This window comes from Sitophilus oryzae, unplaced genomic scaffold (genome assembly GCF_002938485.1).
Source record: "Sitophilus oryzae breed Bouriz unplaced genomic scaffold, Soryzae_2.0 scaffold_637_pilon_pilon, whole genome shotgun sequence".
In the NCBI taxonomy this organism is placed as follows: Eukaryota; Metazoa; Arthropoda; class Insecta; order Coleoptera; family Curculionidae; genus Sitophilus; species Sitophilus oryzae.
Window position 1 is genome coordinate 2236650 of NW_022147237.1, and position 23976 is coordinate 2260625.

At 30.4% G+C, this 23976-nt stretch overlaps 2 protein-coding genes across 9 annotated transcripts in view; one reads left to right on the plus strand and one right to left on the minus strand.

The window, feature by feature from the left end:
• The first annotated feature begins 679 nt into the window (after positions 1-679).
• LOC115887757 (monocarboxylate transporter 9-like) lies at positions 680-22382 on the plus strand. 4 transcript variants are annotated; one of them, XM_030907250.1, is made up of 10 exons: positions 680-697; positions 757-866; positions 6443-6945; positions 13116-13524; positions 14689-14881; positions 15772-15946; positions 17674-17942; positions 20121-20342; positions 20530-20809; positions 22146-22382. In XM_030907250.1, the coding sequence occupies exons 3-10, from the start codon at positions 6570-6572 to the stop codon at positions 22271-22273; spliced, it is 2052 nt and encodes a 683-aa protein (XP_030763110.1). In that variant the 5' UTR covers positions 680-697; positions 757-866; positions 6443-6569; the 3' UTR covers positions 22274-22382. The 4 variants fall into 4 exon arrangements, with proteins under 4 accessions (XP_030763110.1, XP_030763112.1, XP_030763109.1 ...); XM_030907252.1 differs by lacking the exons at positions 680-697; positions 757-866 and adding an exon at positions 1072-1195; XM_030907249.1 differs by lacking the exons at positions 680-697; positions 757-866 and adding an exon at positions 2001-2018.
• The window catches only part of LOC115887756, a 32712-nt gene continuing 31116 nt past the window's right edge, over positions 22381-23976 (minus strand). For all 5 annotated transcript variants that reach the window (XM_030907244.1, XM_030907243.1, XM_030907248.1 and 2 more), the window contains one exon: positions 22381-23718. In XM_030907244.1, coding sequence (XP_030763104.1) covers positions 23492-23718 — 227 coding nt within the window. In that variant the 3' untranslated portion in view covers positions 22381-23491. The remainder of the gene's footprint in view (positions 23719-23976) is intronic.

Here is a 23976-nt window from a genome sequence, read left to right on the forward strand (position 1 = left end):
CCGTTTCAAGCAAACCAAATTTAAAAGAAATTTAGAAGCAATTTTATCGCTCAACTTGGTTGTTACAAAATCGCCCAGTGAATGAGGGCCCTTATGATATCCGTTTTAAGTGTCCAGGTTTCGCATGCATAGGTCATGACTGGTAGTACACATTGGTCGAATGTTTTCTTCTTTAGAATGTCATTTTAAATGTAAAATTATATGGGGAATTTCATCAATCGTCATTTCCAAGCCAACTGGACTGTTTTTTTTCGATCATACAGTGTATATCTACAAAGCATACTATATATTCGATAGTATATAAGCCAACTATACATAAAAAAGTTAACACTCCTGTATTAAAATCATAAATTTTATACTTTTCACTTTTCAAGTCGATGTCTTTGATCCACCCATTAAATCGATATAATATTTATCAGATATATTTCCTAATATTGACTAATATAATGATTTATGATTAATATTTTAAGTTACCTTAAGAGAAGCAACGAAATAAATACAAATAACTATTTCTTAGTTTTATTACTGTCCCACGTATGACTAATTGGTATATTTCCTATAATCCGCTTATCTGAAATCAAAATATTGATCGAAAATGCAGGAGATAATTTGTAAATACGATAACTTTTTTCAACCTAATTATACTTTTAGTTTACCACTCAATATTATAACAATAAAGTTTATATGTTAATTTGGCGTAACAGTTTTTGAAATTAAACGTATTTTTTCAATATTTATTAAACTGGGAGCTTTTAGGTTACTGAAAAGTGAATTGTGCAAAAGTAAATATTTAGAAATGTGTGAAAATTATGGTTAAAATCAACATGAGCTTACCCCTATTCTAGACCAAATGGACCATGAAAAAGGTAAATCAATCCATGACATGATTTGTTCTAGATTTTTTTTCAGATTTTAAAAGTTTTATATCAAGGAATTATGACCACCCTGTAAACTCTTATAAATATTTTTTCAAACTTGCTAATTACTTTTCTCAACACAAGAACAAGATAGACACAAGTTAGCTGTCAATCAGAAATTTCCACTAAATTGTTAACGATTTCCGAGTGTAGCACTTGACAAATTTTATGAATTTTTAATTTTACATCCAAGTCAACTAACGACTAACGTGATTACAGAAAAAGAATTTGTTTACGTATAAAAATAATAGTTAAGTTTTCTGATATAACTAAAGAAGGTAAGCTTATTGAGTTGTCCTTTATTTTACGAAAGATTTATTACTCATTTGTTAAAGAAATGTTTTATTTTATAACATAATTTATAACCCATCGAAAGTAATAATATAATCTCCAGATAAATATTTTACTCATATTTTTCTTTAACGAGCAGAATTATATTGGAGCTGTAAATAAATAAATGTATTCCTAAATATAGGATGATATTTTGAAAGATAGCAATCAGAAATATCTCTGAGACAAAAACAAATTCTTCAGGAAGATCTCAAACAAATAGCGGGAGTATAAAAATGAAGTATATTTTGTCTTATCTCGTCTCGCGTCTTATAGAGTAGTTTCAATATTTATTTTAATGTAAAGCTATCCTGGGCCTAGCACATATTTTTCCAGCCTTATGACAAAATCTTAAATCGAACAATTTGGTTTTGAGATGTTGTTTACAAATAAAAATAACATTTTAAAAACTAGTAATTAGACTTCTTTATCCAAAAAAATTGTTATAGGGTTGATGCATTCTCCACCGGTGCTACCACCAGTGTAAGAATATAGAGAATGTCGTAAACAACAAGCATATACAATCACAAACAACTTAAATAGCGAGTGCAAGAAAATTTATTATTAATTGTTCTAAAAGTGCTAGGAAGTATAATTTGTAAAAATTCTTAAAATAAAAATAAAAAAGTAAATATTTTGATACCTTCAGAAGGTTTAACTTGAATTATAATTTATTCTTTCAGCTAAAATAACTTTTTGAGTTCAACTATAAGCACCGATTTTGCTAGCGGAGACATAACTGGGCCTATTTCTGTGTCAATTTTTTTAAAGGTACATAATTATAATTTTACAAGATGTTCATAAAAAAAATTAACCACTAGTTGATTAAAACAAGTATACCATTAATATAGCAAATTATAATTTACTAGTTGAAGCCTGGCGCATCCGCCACTACATCAGAAAAAAAATACTTTTTATTTTTTTTTAATTAAATGAAAAACAAAAAATCCGGCGACGACAGTTTTTAGAAGAGCCAATTAGCTATCTTTTAGTAAAAAAGCAACTTTCTAGAGCAAGTCGTTACTTCAGTAGAGACGACACAGATAAACATTACCATTTTATATTATGTAGATCCTCTCATAGTATATGCCTATTTAATTTTTTGATTATGTAATGGGCACTTTGTTTACTCACTTGTTTCGTCGAGCTGCTTGAATCCATGTTTGCTTTTGATCAAATCGGTGTGAGATTATGGAGCTATAAAATGTTGCTTCGAGAGAGTTGAATATCCGGGAAGGTTGAGTTATTGAATGTTATTGAACCCAACAACCACGTAATTATGCCCTCCTTTACGTGCTAACATTTTTTTCGACAATTTTATTAACATTTGAAATTGTCACAACAACAAAGCGACGCCCAGTTCGGGTTCTTTTTAACTTAATTTATATTACCAGAAACAGCGTCACATGATACAAACCTCATACCTGAGTATTTTGTCGTTTCAATAACTACACTGTTAGAAAGTAAAATACTTAGTTATTATAACAAAGCCACGATTTTATTATTATTTTAATGCGATCAACATCGGAACTGCGTGAAATACAGAGCTAAAACTTCTAATTTCTGCCGTGTCGAGCGCTGCGATCGGAATTTTTAATACCAACTGAAATGCACCAAGGCTATAAAAATCTCAAATACACATAGGAGAAAGCAATCTTCACTTTATTTCATTTTTTAAAAAAATCACCCCGTATAAATTTACCTATAATAAATGTTATTATACATGTGTAAACACATAAACTCTTTGATCATAATCTAAAGGCGTAATCTATAAGTAATACTTTTAAAAATATTGAAAAAAATCTATCCTACATCAGTAAAAGCCTGGCATACCATTAACAGATTTAGTCATGATATAATAGACACATCTCAATATATCTAACACAATTATTATTTTTATCTTTCAAAATTGATAAAGAAAATAATTTAGTAATATCTTCAATACGATTTAAGATCGATAAGTCGCTTTCAAAGGATGTGTACTTACTTACCTACTGACTTAGTTTAATTCATGTTATAATTTATCAAAAATAAATTAATAAATATTAGTTATCGGCATTCCTAAGTATTGAGTGTGTTGTAAACTTTTTCTCCTAATTAATTAATTTGGTAAGTACAAAAAATATTTTTATAACTCTCTGTCAGACTTTAAGATGGTTTAGGTAGCACTCTATATGTTTTTTTATATTCATAATATTTTAAATACAAAGTATGTTAGGTTCACATACAAAGTATCCCATTAAAATCAATTTATTTTATCTAAAATATACTTCAAAAACCGTAGAGGGATTAATCCACATTTATTTTCATATGACAATTATAAGTATTTTACAATTAAAAAATTTTAAACATTATATTTATCAAAAAACGTATCAAAAACCTGACAAATAAATTCATTCATTTTCCAATATAATTCTGAGACTTACTATATAAAATCTATGCAACATGCTAAGGGAATATTTCGGCATACGACATTCGGAAAATGACAGAAAATATAATTTAACTGTAAGTTATAATGACAGAAAATCACTGTGACTGCCATGTATCCGGTATCCTGTCGTTTGGTTTGGTTTGGAGAGTATAGAGTTTTATATATTCTTAGTACCGTATGATCGAAAAAAAAACGGCGTTAGCAATGGCTATGAAATGCAGATAGTTGTCATTTTATATGTAAATTTATATGGGAAATGTCATCCATCGTCATTTCCCGGCAGCGGCCCAGCTACGTCGAAACACCAGTTCCCATTAGAACACCGAAGTTAAGCGACGTATGGTGATACTAGTGGATGGACGGGTGGCCGGTTTGAAACTGTATCGTGCTGTTGTCCAAAAAAAGGCAAAAGTGTAAAATCTATTGACACACACTGCTCATTCACGCCGGTTCGAGGCCGGATGAGATCGGATATCTCGTGAGTAAGAGTCGATTTAGACACTTGCCAAGTCGGTAGGCCATTGACCATGAAATAGACGAGGACCGCGGTTCGGGTTCCGCGTAAACAAAGTAGGCCCCGTCCAGATTAGCCCTGGCAGCAAAAAGGAGACGTTAACTGAAATCTTTACTTTACTTTACTTCGTCATTTCCCAGCCAACTGGACGCCGTTTTTTTCGATCATACGGTATTAAGTAACTTAAACCTATCCTAGAAACTTAGTAAATCAATAAACTTTTATGATAAGTTTGATGTACACGTTAGCACTTAAAACTTGCAAGTTAGGTACAACTAATTATTTTCGTTCAATCCGTAATATTTTTATACAAGGTGTTTCTTTGGATATTGATATAGTAAATATGGATCTTACTAAAATATCTTAGAATTTTTTTAGAATTTTGAATGAGTGGGAGGGGGGTTAAGAAAAATAAAATATCTTACCATCGCTCTGTATCTTATCAAAATACCTTATTGTAGACTAGCAAATATTTATTGTAACGGGATATACATACAACCATCAGGAATTTAAAAAAATATAATTATAGATTGTGATTGATTCTATGTCAAGATCCAGGGCATTTAAACTTAGGGTTGCCAACTTTCTAAATAGAAAATAGAGGACGAAAAGGTAGGAAAGCCCAGCAGGCTAAACATTTTTTGAAACCTCGTTCAAATGATGTCAAGATTTACCCGAAACTTATGTAAACGTTATGCGATTGATGGTCTTTCTTACTTTCTTAAAATTATTCATACTCAAAATCTGTTAAAATAAAACAAATGATTTTCTATAAAACTTTTTATTTCAAAACATAAATTGACAATAAGTACTCATAAATAGCTAAACAAGCAGGCTTCCACAAATATTTGTCGTCAAATAACATTTTATTGTGCTTTCTGGCAATACACGATTATTTTTTTTAATTTTGAGTTTTGTGTGTAAAAATAGGACTGTCCTCTGGAATTCCTCGGGAATACAGGACGGTTGGCAACCCTATTTTAACTACTCTTTTATATCAACCAGATAATACCATGATAATAATAGAATAAAAAGAATGTACCTACATTTTCGCTCCCTTGTATGTATTGTCACTGTCAGCTTAATGCCAATTAAGAGTCTTTTAGTATTTGCTTAAGAATTTTTCATTGAATTTAACCACAACTTATTGAGAGTTGAGTTTGTTTTAAGAAATCGAAAACAAAATTCAACAAAATAATATATTTAGCATTTCTATAAATAATAAACATTACACAAAAAGATTTTTTGCAAAAAAAATTGCACAAATAGGCCTTTCAATACTTAGAAATAATTATGAATATACGTATTTAAAATTTTGTTGCTAAGTTTATTTTTTGAGAAGCTGTCAAATGTGTATGTAAATGGTAAATATGAGCAGTATAGCAGTCAGAAAAAATATCAAATAAATTTAAGATAACTAGTAAAAAATAATTTTTTTCTTAATATCCATACTTTGTTTGCTTGGTAGGTATATTTTTAATAAAAAAGCTTTTTTTCTAAAACAATGCGAATGTAATAATTAATTAAAAAAAATTTGGAAAGAAAACAAATAATTTTAATTTAATTTCTGATTATTACAGTTCAAATTCGTCATTTTTAAGCCAATCAAAGTTCAATTGCAAATTATGTATTTGTCTTTTAGATTTTACAGTAACTTGCAAAATAAACTGTAGCATTGTACTCTACATTATCAACTGTCATTGTCATTATAATACTAAATCAACAGCTTAACAACTGACCATTAAATCGTTAACAGCATGCAAACAATATTTCTCTAATAGAAAAAACAGTGTTAATTATTCTTTTCTAATAAAGATTAGCGTCACTTTTATTGCAAATTTATGTAAATTAAAAAACTATATTTACCTTAACCAAATAAAATTGATTGGATTTGAAATTTGTCTGCTAATTTACAATTATTTATTCTTATGTAGGTCAGTTATTATTTTATTTATATTTCATTCAAAACAATAAACATAAACTTAATTAGGTCGACTTAAAAATCTATGTTACTATTTTTAGAAAACACATGGGTAGATTCAAAAAAAAAATATTTTTAGACACATTATGTTAATTGGAAATTTAATATAATGGCCATTAAATTAGTTTTATAATTTATAACAAATTAGATGAATTTACTTTTCTATTCCTTTCTTATCAATAGTTTTAATCATTAATTAAAATCACTTCATGAAGAACACATCCATCCTGTTTTAATTTTTCTAAAAAATATTTTACGAAATATTTCAGAGAGTGAAGAAAATGTAAACAAGACAAAGAAGTGATACAAGAGTTACAATTATTACGGAGTGAAAAAAGTTAAAATTCGGATTATTATAAAAGTATATATAGTGCGTCTCAATAAACAAGACTAAATATGGTCGTAAGCCATGGACATGGACCTCGATCGGGTCACGGTGGTCACGGTGGACACGGTGGGCATGGTGGAAACTACAAGCAAGTGGCGAAATCGGAAGGTGAACGTAGGGCTAGTCACGGCGTGGCAGGATTGCAAGGACGTGAATCTTTTCTTACCTCAACAATTAGTATTTTTGTTGACGAAAATCAACCAAACATTCCCGACGGTGGTTGGGGTTGGTTAGTGGTGTTAGCCTCGGTATTCATTAACTTAGTGTCGGATGGAATCACTTGTTGCTTCGGACTGCTGTACATGGATTTTCTGAAAGAGTTCGGGGCTTCTAAATCGGCTACAGCGTGGATTGGAAGTCTTTACGTAGCTGTACCATTAGTAGGTAAGTGTGATAAACAATTTTGAATTAGTTTTTTAAATATGTTAAACTTATAATTGTGGTAGGGACATTTAGCTACCACTTGTAGTTAGTGATGGAAAAAACGTTAATAAAAAATAATTAAAAAAAAGTTACATACGTTAAAACATAAAAAATAACCATTTTAAAAATTTTATAAAGCCTTGATGCACTTATCAAATCGCCTGATGTAGGTATCAATATAATGTCGTGTACCTATAACAATAATAATAAATCGTCTTTGTTATTAGTATTATAGCAAATAAAAAATATTATGTAGGAGATATAAAATTTATGACACATATAAACGTATAAAAAAATATTGTAATTAGTTCTTGACGTTAACTAAAAATTACAGATGGATTTCCAATTAGAGTTTCCATGATGTATAGTTGCCAAGAATAAAAAAATGACTTTATAAATTCTAAACAAGTTAAATTGATATACAGGGTTAGTCTTAAATAAGTCCAAATATTTTTAGAGGTAGTATAAAAAAAAATTGAAAATTTGGAATTTTAAAAAAAATTGGAGATTTTTTTTTAGTTTTCAGTGAAAAAACATAATTTCTTGATAATGTGGCAACATAGGTAGTAGAATAAATTTAGAAGAAAGAAAACCCAGGAAAAATACAGTGGTACAAAATTTAAGCCAATTTTTTTTTAATTTCAAAATAAAATAACTAACTCATTTTGAACTTATTTGAAAAACGGTAAAGAGAAAATCTGTTTCTTTTATCGAGATCTACCAGAGATTATTTGAGAACCTGAGAATATTTGCACTTATTTAAGATGCACACTGTATAGTAACATATGCAAATCCTTAATCAAATGCGCTAAAAGTGAGCTTATGGCGGTTTTACACCAGACAGATTATTTGATAAATATATTAAAAAAAACATGTCAAGCGGCATAGAAAATTTGTCAAAGATGTGACGTTCGTCAAGTACCTACTTTTGATTGATTTGAAATTATTTATTTATAAAACAAGATTATAATATATTAATCTGTCTTGAGTAGAGACTGGAAAAAAAATAAACAAAAAATACACAAGCTTTACCTCACTCTTCAAGATTTAAAATCAATGAATTGATTCAGACGAAATGTCTGTGGACAGGTTTGATCAAATATTTGAAAAAAAGTAGCAAATGTTCTAAAATTTCAAATACATTTTTAAAGATTATGACATTTTTGACACCAAAATATTAAAATAAATTGTACAAGATATTAATCTGATCAAACAAGAATAGTAAAACCGCTATTAGAGTCTGTCCATACTAAAATGTAAGGTGTAAAGCGGCCTATACACCTTGATGTACGCTGCGATGCATGCATCGACTCAAAGTTTCATGAAATTTGCATCAGTTGCATAGGTGCCTGAATCGACTCGATATTTCATGCAACACAGAAACTGTAGTGAAGTTATCACTACGGTTCTCGTCGAAAACTGCGTCGCATAGTATGAATTTTTTTGGCTACAAAATCCTTATTTGCATTTGGGAATTTTTCCTTGCATTTCATTACAAGATATTCATATGCTTGGTTTCTTATATTTCTATCTGAATACTCTTTAGCCTTTGTATTCCAAAGACACGTATGCAGATGATAAATGTTTATGAACTCTTCCCCATAGATAAATGCAACAAGTTTAGATTGGAAAGCCCGTAAAAATTTTAGGTCGCGAAATTATTTTGGGTCGCGACCGTTATACGCGATCTGGCGCTGCTATAGCGGTCGCTAAGAACAACGGCAAACAAAAACAGAAATAATTTTCTCTTGTCAAAGTCAGAATCTTCAAAAATCATAATAATCTTTCAAAATCTAAACCGCTATCATTAAATTAATTCCGAAAAGTGTTTATAGCGTCCATTTTCAAAGTAATTATTGCTATCTTGTGAGTTTAATTCAAGTTTTATTTACTCCAACCGGTGATAATTGTGAAAAAGTGGCATTAAAAACTTAAAAAGCTGTGCTGAGAACTGTGAACTGCAAAAACCATCGTGGATCGTGGCATAACGTCGGTTTCCAATGTTTCATAGTATTTCATACATGCGTCCTTATATAAAATAAAGTTTCTTGTATGCAACACACTGTATTTTATTTATAAAATTAAACGAAAATAATAATAAATTTGAATAAACAATATTTGGCGATATAATTCCGGAAAAATTTTGGGTCGCGACCGTTGCAAGAATAGCGCCAAATAGTGTTTACATTGTCCTTATGAGCACTTTCCAATCTAAACTTGTTTCATTTATCTATGCTCTTCCCAAAATTGTCGATCACCTTCCATCATCGAATTTACACACACACAAATAAACAACAAACATCTAAAATAGCGGAAAAAAATAATAATATCGTTATCGCATCGACGCAATTCTATACACGCTGAAACTTGCATGAGCATCACCGACTCGGCATCGTGGCTCGCGAACCAAAATAGGATTCCAGACTCGGCATCGCTGCAATTTGCAACTGATGCCAAATACGTGATTCATTACTACACAAACTGCTACTTGCATCATGAAACATAAGAGTCGATGCATGCATCACAGCATACATCAAGGTGTATAGGCCGCTTAAGAAAGTGACATTCAAATAGTTCATCATATACATATTGAATGAGATGATTATTTCAAAACCACTGCCTAATCAATAATAACAAACTTAAAACTTCACAATTCAATATTTACAATATCGGTATACAATAATTAAAAGAAAAGACAATGGTTATTAACGATTGACTAAATGAGCCGTTCACTGAACAATTGGATTAATTCTAGTTTTTAAAAATATTAAATTTGAGTGAAAACTACTGTTCGATATTCACTGGGACTAAACAACAGGACTCATTGCCAGGCCTTTTTTAAAAAATTAAAAATATTAACTCTTCCTTCCTTATTTATATTTGAATCTGTTTGCCTATTACGTAAGCATGTATCAGCTTCTCAAGAAAGGCTATCTCACAACTTAGGAACACGGAGCAAGATCTTTATCTACCTACCCCACGCTCAAAGTTAGTTAAAAGTTCAATATTATACAACTCGATCACCTGTCATTTGAAATCAAATCCATAACATCATTTTCTTCATTTCGCAAAGCATTGAAATCTTATTTACTAGACAAGGCTTTCTATGCCGTAAATGACTTATATTTTGATAATCGAATTTGATCTTGTAAACACTGGTCTAATGTTTGCTATTACTATATTTACCAATGACATCGAAATTATCGACATCGAAAGAATTTATTTAGAGGTCATTGATATTTACTATAAACTTACTAAATATTTTTGAATCTTATTTTTATTTTTTTTTATTCTTTGACATTGTAAACATTTTTAAATGTTTATTTTAAACAATAAAGGTACATTCAGGCTGAGAGCGTCGAGTGTCGCGTCGCGTTTGCGTCGCGTCCGCCCCAATAAAGGAGCGGAGCGGAGCCCCCAGCGGACGCTAGCGCAACGCCAAACGCGACGCTGTCTGCCTCAACGGTCTAATTTAAGTTAAGTGAATTGATTCCATTTCGACACGCGGACGCGAAGCAAACGCGACGCGACGCGACGCTCGACGCTCTCAGCCTGAATGTACCTTAAGACTGACAATCTATTTTGTATAATGATTTGTATTCTCTTTTGTTTGTTTGTTTGTTTACTTTGTTTGTTTACTTAACCTTTGTCTACAAATTGTAACATTTTTTGACAATAAAGGCATTTATTTATTTATAGAAATGATAATGTTTCGAAAAATATTAGAATAATGAATAAATATAGAAAGTTATGAATATATGTATAAAGTGGTTTGGTTAGGTTACACTTAAATGTAAGATTTTTTTATGAAATGGAGTGAATGAAATTGTGCAGTGACGGCTCAAATGATAACTTCTAATTTCGCTCAAGTGTATCTATGGTCTGAAATGGGCAAAGTTATTTTTCAAATCAATATATCAGGAATAGTATACAGGGTGGTCCGAACTGTATTCCGGAAACTTCGGCAGCATATTCTGCAGATAAAAATAAGTAAATAAGTTCGTATAAATGTATGCCTTAAAATGCTTAGTTTTGGAGATACAGGGTATAGAAGTTTCATTTTTCTTTCGATTATTTCCAAATAATTTCTGAAGTAACCTCAACATTTGGATGAAAATTGGTGTCTTGGAGTTTTTTGACATGAGAAATTTGATTTTGATGTCAATATGACTCCTATTTGTACAGGGCGCCATCTTCATGTGTTTTAACTGTTTTGGAGAGTAATAACTTTCGTCCGTCCCTGTATAAAACTACTGAGTAAAAAAATATACATTTCTGTGATTTTTTACGTAAAAAATGTCCCTTGGTAAAAGTCGCTACGAACAACCGTTCTCAAGATATTTAGAATGGAAATAGTCAATACATGTCATTATTAACAAACAATAGGCATATTGAGTAGACAGATATTTGACTGAAATGATAAATTTGGGAACTTTTTTTTTTTTTTTAATTAATCTTAAATTTTTCTGAGAAAAAATGGTAATAAAGGACTTTTAGCACAAAAACATTTCAAATCTATGATTTCAGCCTAATAACTATTTAGTCAACATGCTTAATTTATGACAAAGATGACAGGTGTTGATAATTTCGATTCGAAATATCTCGAAAACCATTACTCGTAACGATTTTTACTAAGAGACATTTTTTACGTAAAAAACGTTGTAAATATATAATGTTTTATACAGGTACGGACGAAAAGTTATTTCACTTCAAAATAGTTAAAAATATGTAGGTGGCGTCCTCTACAAGTAGGAGTCATATTGACATGAAAATCAAATTTTTCGTGTCAAAAAACTGCCAGACACCAATTTTCATCCAAATATTTACGTTACTTCAGAAATTATTTGGAAAAAATCGAAATAAAATTGTAACTTCTACACCCTGTATCTCCAAAACTAAGCATTTTAGGACATACCAACTTTTTTACTTATTTTTATCTGCAAAATATGCTGCCGAAGTTTCCGGAATACAGTTCGGACCACCCTGTATAAGTTTATCATAACCCAACAATGTATGACACACCGAAAGTTGGTTATGGTCATAGATAAAAGAAAATAATCTTCTATTAAGATAGATATGAAACTTAATAGTAAAATTTTGGCTCAAAGCGCCCCTCTGTGTTCTTAGTAGAGGCTACGTTTAACCCAGCGCCTTCGCCTTTTCTGCTGTAAATATTTTTTATGTTTATATTTGATTTCAAAGGATTTAGTTTTAAAGTTACACTGATATACCTATTAGTATATCAGAGTAACTTTAATAAAAGATAAGAATATGTATATTTTACAGTTTATTAAATATAAATGTTGACTACAAGGTAGAAAGTAAATCACAATATTTGATAAAACTTATAAGTATACCATTTTTACAGTTAATAAATAATAAAACTATTTCTGACTATAATATTTAAAATTTAGATAGATATTTATTTAGATAGAATATTAAAAAATATACCGGTATTTGCAGATGCAGGCCCAAATTCAATAAAAATCAAAATTTTTCCTGCGAAAATCGGGCTTTTTTCACAGAAAAGGTATTTTTTGATTTATCAACAATCATTGTCAAGTTGACAATATACAGGGTGTTTTCTAATTAGTCTAAAAATTGTGGTGTGATTCCTCATGTGTTCTTAAAACAATTACTATATAACCATTGGGTCTAAAGTACTTCCTTTCTGATCTACAGGGTGTTAATAAAAAAAATCGGTATTTTGCTTAACATAAATGGTACACTACTGCTTTTTTAAAGAAAATATATTTTTTTCTTGACTGGCCATCTTTTTTCAACAAAATTGATCTTTTGAGTTTTTCTTGTTCATCAAACGGTTGCGAGAAAAAAATAAATATACTTATTAAGAGACCGCCTTAAGCCGTTTTCTAACGATTTTTAATTTTTTAGATTACTTAGGAAACACCCTGTATATGCATATCACAGAGGACAGGCAACCAAATAAACTAGTAACCTCTAAAAATTATTTTTCCTACCCCTAGCGACATACCGTGTTTTTAGTGAGTACTAAATTATTTTATCAAAATTTCACCATATAAGTTTCCAGGCAATGGTTATGGTAAACAATTTGTTGAAAACATTCTTCTCTGACATTTGATTATACCTAAATAATAAATTATCTTCAGGTGGTCCCATTGGAAGTGTCCTAGTCGACAAATACGGCTGCAAGAAAATGACCATAGTAGGAGCACTCATCTCTACCACAGGGTTCATCCTGAGCACTTTCTCCAGAAGCATCACAATGATGTACCTGACATTCGGAATTTTAGGAGGAATGGGTCTCGCTCTGTGCTACGTCACTGCAGTAGTGGCCATCGCGTTTTGGTTCGACCAAAAGAGAACGCTGGCTTTGGGTTTGGCAGCTGCAGGTTGTGGCTTCGGTACTGTGATCTACTCACCGCTGATAACACTACTTTCTCAGCAATATGGATGGAGGGGAACTGTGCTGATATTGGCGGGATTGTTTGGGAACATGTGCGTTTGTGGGTTGTTGCAGAGAGATCCGGATTGGATCATCAAACAGGAGAAAGATAGGTAATTATAAACATATCGTTGATATATTTAATCGTATCTTGTATCTATTATTTTCAAAACTAGAATTAATTTAAATATTTCTATATTTTCCGTTATTATCATATTTCTAAATTTCCCATACACAATGTTTTTAAAAAGTTAAGACCCTTATACCGGGTGCGACTCAAAAGTGGCCCATCTCTATAACTTTTTTATTTTTTAACTTAAAGAAAACGAGATTTGGTATGTTAGTACATGACATAAATTAATATTGCTTGACGTATTCAATTGTTTTTGGTCACTTCCTGTTTCACCGAAAATGACTACAACGTTTGATTTTTAAATGCAACCCTCGGTATTTTTTTACTTAATTCGATAGAAAATAACACTCTGAATAGAGTGACATATCATACGTCAAAAATATTTCAATAATCAATCAATATTCAATATAAATCGTCAAATATTTTCGCATATGGTTTATTTGAAATTATAACTTGCGGCTTGTAACAAAAATTTGACTCGAAATACCAAGTGTGTGGTATCAAATTATTCGTAAAAATATGCTTTTTCCAGATATGCTAATGAGCCACCCTCATTCCATTTGAAAAAATTGACATATGATTAAAAATACAATTTGAGCATTTTCTAACTGAGCAGGACAAGACACTAAAAACATTAGACGATCAAATCTATTTTTTCAAGGCTCCCTGATTAAGAATTAGTGTTTATAATATAGCCATGGCACTCTACATTGAATTTTAAAATACGATTTTTTATCAAGCGAGAATGTAAAAAATTGACATATGATATGTCATTCTATTCACAATGCCATTTTCTACCGAATAAATTAAAAAAATACCGAGGGTGCCATTTATAAATCAAAAGTTGTAGTCATTTCCGGTGAAATAGGAAGTGACCTAAAACAATTAAATACGTCAATTAATCCTAATTTATGTTATATACTAACATACCAAATCTCGTTTTTTATCTGAAAAAATAAAAAAAGTTATAGGGGTGAGCCACTTTTGAGACGCACCCGGTATATGTTTAATGTTTACGTAAAATTGTTACATCATTAAACAAGAAAAATTCTAATTATTTAATTCAAAATTAAATAATCTAAAAAAAAACATCCCTTAATAAGATACACTATACCTATTCTTTTACGTCATTATAACTGTATAGATTAGCTGAAGAAAAGAAAGAGAAGAAAGAGAAGAAAGAAAAGAAAGCTCTTAAAGAAAACAAGCCCAAACTTGACAAAATTAGCGAAACCCCATTACTGTTAGGTAATATTGAAACATCGGTAGACATCAAGAGTAAAGACCGATTTCATTCTGTTGTCAATCTTCCTACTTACATTGCAAATAATAAAGAAGTAAGTATTCCTGTTGTAATAAAAAACTTGATTCTAATAATTAATATTAGTAACAAAGAAATACCTAAATAAAAAATACCAGTTCATCCCAAATAAACTTTTAGTCACGTGATTAAGCTTGACCGGCACGGCGTTGCCCAGTTTTATATATTTTCTTATAATCAAATTATTTTTGGATACAAAAATAAATTAATTATAAATATATAACCAGTTATTATTTACATCAACAAAACTCTCCTTCTTAACAGCACTTAAGAGACATAAAGGGCCATTAATACCGCTTTCCCGTTCAAAATATTCTAATAAAGTTGCGATGAGTTGTTTATGGCTATTAAGCTTGTATCACTTCGCACTAAAAGTGGTTCTAAAAAGAACAATGTTCGACTGCAAGGTCTGCTACTAACATTTTTAAGCTTAAAGTACCACAACACTATTTTTTTAAAACAAAAAGTCGTTATACAAAACTAAAATATCAAAACGAATGGCAATGTCAGGAAATAAATACATAAATGCGGCAACTTGGCATTTTTACAGCAGAGCTACCACCTGAATCCCCAGCGCGAAATTTAAATTCCAGTTAGTCAGCCGGGCGCCGAATATGTCCATGGTTGGCAATAATGAATTTAAAAATCGCGCCCTTGATTACGTAATTAGAACTTTAATTGATATCAAATATATAATATAAATTAACAAATCCATCTAAAAAATATTTTTAAATGGTAATTTTATTATTGGATGTGTAATTTAAAAGTATTTTTTACCAATTTACGATTAAGAATTGAGTTTCCACATGTTTAGACATAATTTAGATCCAGACACAAGATAGTGTCAATTAAAATCTATATCGCAATGAAATATTTTATCAAACGTTTATTTTTACACTTTTTTAGGTACCTCTAGAGGTCTTGAAGAATCTCAGCAATGATAAGCACATGTATAAGATTATCGTGGATAACTATCCTAACATGCTTTCCAGCAAAAATCTTTCAGATACAGCTCCAGATAAATTGGCAGCTGAAGCTTCTTTGGTCACCACAAGAATACCAGTAAAATATTCACTTACAGGTAAAACAATTGTTGAAACAATTAAACTGATTAATTCGTTAGAAAATCAATTGCAATTGTTATAGCTTTTGCTAAAATTTCATTCGTATAAGTATACTAATAGATCATGTTCATTTGAATGTCGGAAATTCAAAAACCTACAAATTCTAGAATATTTAAAATTTCCGAGTGACATTTTATGTATACTTATTATACAGGGTGAGTCTTAAATAAGTGCAAATATTTTCAGATCTCGATAAAATAAATATATTGTTTCTTTACCGTTTCATTCCAAAATAACAGAGTTATTTTACTATGAAAAGTAAAATCAAGAAATAATTATTTTTATCTAAAAACTAAAAAAAAATCCAAATTTTTTTTCAAAAAAGCCCAAATTTAAAAAAAATTCAAAATAAACCTCATAATCGTGTTTCAGGAGTCGAAATATACTACCCCTATAAGTATTTGCACTTATTTAAGACTTGATTTTTAGTGATACCTACTTTATTTAATATAATAAGGGGTTCATATTTGACGTAGTAAGTGAAACGCTGATACTCAAAAGCAAGCGAAGATGACCAGCTAATACCGAATAAGCTGTGACATAACAGTACAATAAATTCTGCAAAAAAGTTTTTGTTCCTTTTATTTTGAATTACGAGATATAATATTATGACTTTAAATTTTTATCTATAAAACAAAATAAGTAGTTATATGTATAAAAAAGTGTTATTTCATTGTAATTAAATACTGAATGCCTATTTTACATTATGTCACATATAAAAGCGAACTGCACGGTTCAAAGCAGACTTTTCACTCTCTGTACTTTGTCGAGAACGTTTGTAACAATAAAATCGTTTTTTAAAAACAACTCTGTTAATTCAGACCAAAGCCACTTCAAAGAAGGGCCATTCTAAAAAATTCCGCAGATTAGTGACGTATACAAGGTAATCCACTTATGCAGATAGTAGATCTTTTACTTTTCTTATCATAATAAACAAAAAAAATCATATTTGGTATAAACCAGTTGCTTTTGCTAACACCAAAATATTATCTTTATCGATTTTAAATGGTATATCGACTAGACAGAAATAAATTGTACGACTTTTAAAATGGATTTTTTTATTAGTAGAAAATGGTTGATCAATATTTAAGGTATTTATTTAAAATACTATTTAAGAAACGAAACTAAAGAAAACTTCTTAAAACTATTGAAAATATTATCTCTATACAGGATGAGTCATAAATAAGTGCAAATATTTTTAAGGGTAGTATATTTCGACCCCAGAAACATGATTATGAGGTTTTTTCCGCGAAATTGTTTATTGAAATTTTGTAATTTTTTGAAAAAAATTTGGAAATATGGCAACATAGGTAGTAAATTAAATTTACAAGAAAGAAAATCCACAAAGATCCAGTGATTCTCAAAATTTAATTAAATAAATATTTTTTTTGGAAATTTTAAAAGTAAAATAACTCGCTTATTTTGGATTTATTTCAAAAACGGTAAAGAGAAAATATGTTTCTTTTATGCACTTATTTAACACTCACCCTGTATAATCGCAACTATACATTTATTTAATCAAAACCCAATAATTGCTTAGACGTCCTCCCGTCATTAGAACCAAAAAAATAGTCGGTTTTTTCAAAAAATACCTTTTTTGTTTATGATTGCCCTTCCAGTGGCGAAAACTCAGCCTTTTTTCAAGAAACTAAATATGTTATACTATTCTGTTTATTATTCTTAGTAACCCCAAAAGCCGATGATGGTGCTCAAAACGGTACAGTAGTCAGAATTGATTCCACAAAATCCGAACACAGCTCAAACGGTCATTTTCAACACCACGGATATGTAGCCAGCATCAAGCATAGAAAAGTATCTACTAATCAAGATCAAACCATTTTAAATGCTCACAAGTTTAAGAAAACGACAGCCAGTTGTCCCGACGTCAGAATCAAAAATCACTACAAACAGTTAGACATTTTAGAAGAGAAGGAAGAAGAAGAAAAGCCTGAGGTAATATTTGGTAAATATTTTTCGAAAGCATTGCCAAAATTACTTACAGCCAAATAGTCTAAAACTTGGCTACTGGACCTTATAAGGTCACCCTGTATAGCTAGTAAGAGAATCTGGCCTGATTTAGCTGAGATATCCATTATAATGGATATCCCAGCTAAATCAGGCCAGATTCTCTTACTAGCTATACAGGGTGATTTTTAACCTATACGCATAAAGTTGGGAAATTATTGCTGATGACAAATAATGACTAATAATGAAAAAAAAATTAGTAAAATATTTTTATTTACAGAGATAACAAACTATCTGCATATATAAAATGCTAATGTTTATCTGTGTCGTCTCTACTGAAGTAAAGACTTGCTCTAGAAAGTTGCTTTTTTTACTAAAAGATAGCTAATTGGCTCTTCTAAAAACTGTCGTCGCCGGATTTTTTGTTTTTCATTTAATTAAAAAATAATTTTTTTTTCCTGATGTCGTGGCGGATGCGCTAGGCTTTAACTAGTTTGAAATAAAAACAAAAAACGTAAATTCCATTAAATTGAATGTGCACTAAATATTTTTATTTACAGAGATAACAAACTATCTGCATATATAAAATGCTAATGTTTATCTGTGTCGTCTCTACTGAAGTAAAGACTTGCTCTAGAAAGTTGCTTTTTTTACTAAAAGATAGCTAATTGGCTCTTCTAAAAACTGTCGCCGCCGGATTTTTTGTTTTTCATTTAATTAAAAAATAAAATTATTTTTTTCCTGATGTCGTGGCGGATGCGCCAGGCTTTAACTAGTTTGAAATAAAAACAAAAAACGTAAATTCCATTAAATTGAATGTGCACTAAATATTTTTATTTACGGAGTAGCACAAACTATTTGAAATAAAAACAAAAAACGTAAATTCCATTAAATTGAATGTGCATTTACCGATAAAGTTGATAAATTTTTGTGAAACAAAACTCAAATTACTTCAGAATCTAAATATTTTACTAACATTTTTTTCATTATTAGTCATTATTTGTCATCAGCAATAATTTCCCAAGTTTATGCGTATAGGATAAAAATCACCCTGTATAGAGGAATCTACCGGGTGCGTCTGAAAAGTGGCTTACCCCTATAACTTTTTAATTTTTTCAGATGAAAACACGTGGTTTGGTACGTTCTACTCTAGACGTAGTATATTATGACATAAATTGGGGATTGATCGACGGTATTCAATTGTTTTCGGTCACTTCCTCATTACAACTTTTGATTTTTAAATGGCACCCTCGGTATTTTTTTTTTACTTTATACGATAGAAAGTAACACTCTGAATAGAATGACATATCATATGTAAAGTTTTGACATTTTCGCATATGATTTAGTGGAAATTATAACTTGCGGTTCGTAACGAAAATTTCACTTGAAATACCAAGTGTCTGGTATCAAATTATTCGTAAAAAATGCTTTTTCCAAATAGGCTAATAAGCCACCCTCGTTGCATTTGAAAAAATTAAGATATGATTAAAAATACAATTTTAGAAATTTTTTAGACACTAAAAATATTAGACTATCAAATCTATTTTTCCAAGGCTCCTTGATTAAGAATTAGCGTTTTTAACGTAGCCATGGCACTCTAGATTGAAATTTAAAATACGATTTTTTATTAAGCGAGAATGTCAAAAGTTGACATATGATACGTTATTCTATTCAGAATATCTTTTTCTATTGAATAAACTAAAAATATACCAGTGGTGCCATTCAAAAATCAAAAGTAGTAGTCATTTGCGGTGAAACATGAAGTGACCAAAAACAATTGAATACGTCAACAATCCCAATTTATGTCATATACTAATATACCTAATCTCGTTTTTTTATCTGAAATAATAAAAAAGTTATAGGGTGAGCCACTTTTAAGACGCACCCGGTATTTATAAAAGTTATTTTTTGATACTGTTTAATAAGTACTTAAATTTGGTATTTTCATGTATATAGTCTGTCCAAGGATGATCCCTCACAGTGACAGTGGTATCTGTCAATTTAATTCACAGGCTAATTGAATTTTCTGTCATTTCTTGAATGCTATCTGTCTAAATCTTCTCTGAGTCGATGAATAAACTATATTTTGTCGTGAATGCCACGCGAAATACATAAATAACAAATGTTTATCAGACCATAAGTTAATTTAGAAAACATTTTTTTCAGAAATGGTACCACAACTGCATTGATGTCTTTGGAGACATAATCGATTTCTCGATGTTCCTGCAACTTCACTTCTTTCTCGTTAGTATTGCAACAATAATAATGTGCATTTGGTTTGCGGTCCCATTTGTTTATCTTGCAGACCACATGGCAGTTCTCGGATACAGTGATACCCAAGTATCATTAACCATTTCCGTTATAGGAATTACAAACGTACTTGGCATGGTAAGAACTACTTTTATTAAGACCTAAACACACCATTTTTTTCACTCAAACTTAGTAAAAAAATCATTCAGAAACCATCCAGAATGATAACTGTAGAATGCATTTAATTTTTGTTTCGTCCAAAGGATAAAAACTAAATAGAAACGTATTTTAAACTTAATAATTATTATTTAACTTTTTGTTACAGGTAATCATAGGCTTCCTAGGCACAAAAATGAAAGTAGCCACATTATATGCGGCCTGCCTGTTCCTGTCTGGCATATCTTGCGCCGTAATGATGCTTTTCTCATACAACTTCATAATTCTCATAATATCGAGTGGAGCATTTGGACTTTTCTATGCGAGCCAACACTCTTTAACTCCAGCTATCGTAGCTCAGCTGGTACCTCTAGAAAAGTTCAGTATGGCATATGGTCTCAGTCTATTGTGTCAAGGAATTGGAAAATTGACAGGTCCACCCTTAGCTGGTATGTTTATAAAACTTCAATGATTGTAAAATATTACAATTGAGGGTTGGAACCTTTGGTGTTACACAGCAAAATAAAACACTAAATCACCACAATACACCAAAACACTTTTACTTTTACACTGGACGCGCGTTTCGCTAACCATGTTAGCATCATCAGCAGATGATTATAAACTTTAGTTTACATGGTTAGCAAAACGCGCGTCCAGTGTAAAAGTAAAAGTGTTTTGGTGTATTGTGGTGATTTAGTGTTTTATTTTGAATTGTAAAATAATTATGAAATTATTAGATACATTAAAACATAATGCCAATATCATAATATCCCTACTATATTATTTCCGTGTGCCGTAAATTTTGGCGTTCTACTCTAGACTTGTAGGGGACCGTCCTATGCCGGAAACACTGTGGCCTGTAAAGCCTATTGTGTTTGTCGCTTCTTCGTCAGCGCCCACTCTTTTATTCCTTTTATCCCTGTACCATCTTGTGCAGGTACTTGATAGAATAGGAGCGTAGTTCGCTCAGTGTTGCTTTGAAAGTTCAAACTTCAAAATTAACAATTAGGTACTACCTGATAACAATTACTTAATAAGGTAAAACCAAGAAGCCCCAAACTTTCTGTATAATTATTTTTAATTTTTACGTGCGTTATGTTTTTTTATTTATGTTATGTTCTTTAAAATCAAAGAAACGATTGCCATGCATTACCTAACATCTACAGATGCATGAGTAATACATTTATTTTTATTAGATTGTATTAAAAAAGCCTCTTTTATTTTTCTTTTAGAGGCTATCGCTTCTTTAATTATAATTTTGCCGTTATTAAAATTTATTATGTGTCCTGTGTCCCATGAATGCTGGCAAATCTTAGATTTGTGAAAATCTACCTTTCTTAAATAATCGTTATGTTCTTTAATTCGAACATTTAAGGGTCTAGATGTTTCACCAATGTAAAATTTATCGCAAAATAAAACACTAATGCCACAATACACCAAACACCTTCATTTAAACTGTAGACACGCATTTCGCTAACTATGTTAACATTATCATTAGCTGATAAAATCAATGAAAGTAGTTTTAATCATCGGCTGATGATGGTTAGTAAAACGGCCATCCCAAATTCAAAGCAAAGTGTATGGTGGATTGTTATAAATTAATATTTATTTTTTGGCTGTTGTAACACCAAAGATTCCAACCTCAATTGTATACCTATATGTTAAGTAGTTATCATAATTTTTTTTACAAAAAATAGCAGTTACAAATGGACATTTCTATGATAATTCCATTTAGTTTAAACTTGTTTTGCTATATCCTCATATAATGCATTATTTTATTTTTAGGATACTTATTTGATTTGACGCAGTCCTACAGTCAATCATTCTATCAAGCTGCCGTTTGGATATTTTTGTCCGGTATTCTGATTGGAGTTATTCCTTATACCAAAGAAAGAAAATTATGTGGAAGGTGACACTCTTAGTCAGTTGAATGAAGAATTAGGTGCTTTTGTTTTAATAAATTGTTATGTTGTAATAAATAAAAAACAAAAATTTGTATATAGGTAATAAGACTAACCAAATGACTGCATTGTTTATTTCGGAACTCTAATACAGAACGGGTATTTACATAATTCAATCATACTTATAATAAGTAATTGTAAAAACAAGACAAAAAAGAACTAGATTGACAGACTTGCGAATTGAGTATTACGGAAAATATTAAGGAATCATTGGAATCTGAAATACTGACATTTCATCGGCATTAGAATTAGGACACTATTAATCTACGGCATCTAAATCTAAGACAAGGCCTTAAGACTTTATCTCAATGGATAATTTTGTAAAAATGTCGCCGAAATCTCAAAAAGTATCTAAATATTCGTAAGCTATTTCGGAAAATTATGCCAATTTTAATCACAGGTATGCTTATCAACATTTAGTTGTAAGGTGTACCAATAACAACACTGGGAGTTCTTGTTCTAATCATCTAGAATGCCAAACTTTCAAAAATTAGCCTATTAATCGATATATTGCAGTAGTAAATTTGCAAAATACTTTATTCGAAAAATTGTTCTAAAAAATTGATTATTACAACTAAGAATACACAGCCATCTACGTAAAAATTATTGACACGATTATTATAAGATAAACTACCAAATAAAAACAATTGATTAAATTTAAATACACACAAAATAAAATAAGTTTAAATTAAAATGTTATTTCGAATCTTTATAATAGACGTAAAATTATAAAATTTTCTTGAAAGCCAATTTTTGTTACAATCGACCTGAGGTTTCGACATTCAATTATGAAATTTGTATATAGGCTCCATATATACAGAGTACAGAGGTAGGTAGTTCACTATGTATTACTTAGAAACTTCTAAAAACAGACATATATGTAACTGATAATAAAAATATTTCACTTAAATTTTCTATTATCAGTATTATGTCTTTGCTATCAAAAATTCTACAAATGTACGGCATCAACAATCGAGAAAATTCGTTACAGACAAAACGGGATCATTAAATTTTTAATAATATATCTAATATCGCTATAATACTTATTATATCGCCAGAATAATACACACTGTTTAAGTCTACTTCTGGAAAATCGATTTATCTGAATTATTGGCAAGAGACATAAAATGCCTGTCATGGAATGTGAGATCACCCCTATAAGCAATATTCTTAAGGTATGCTCTCTTTGTTGGCCCCCAGCGTCTCAAAGCCGCCATTTTTGTTATCGTTCGGCGAAGATTCCTTGATCGAAACCTCAGAAGATGTCTTCTCTCTGACGAATCGCTTGTATCGTTTCGTGATGGGTATGACAACGAGCATCAGACCGGATAGGGCTATAAACAAGCCTGCCAAGTAAAATGACAGATGGTAGGTGCCGGTAATGTCATATATCCAGCCTAGAAATGAAAATAAAAAATAAATTTACTAAAAATAGTTGAAGGCTTGTGTTTTTGAGGTTCTGTTGCCAGTATAAGTATTTCAATAAAAAGATTAAGAAAGGAGTATGATGTTATCCATGAACACGTTTATTGCGAGTGTTTCAAACACGTCTGAATAGGTAAGCTGGCAAATACCGATATAATACTATGTATTATATCGGTATTATTTATGGTATTAATATATGTTATGGTATGTATTATATCGGTATTAATATA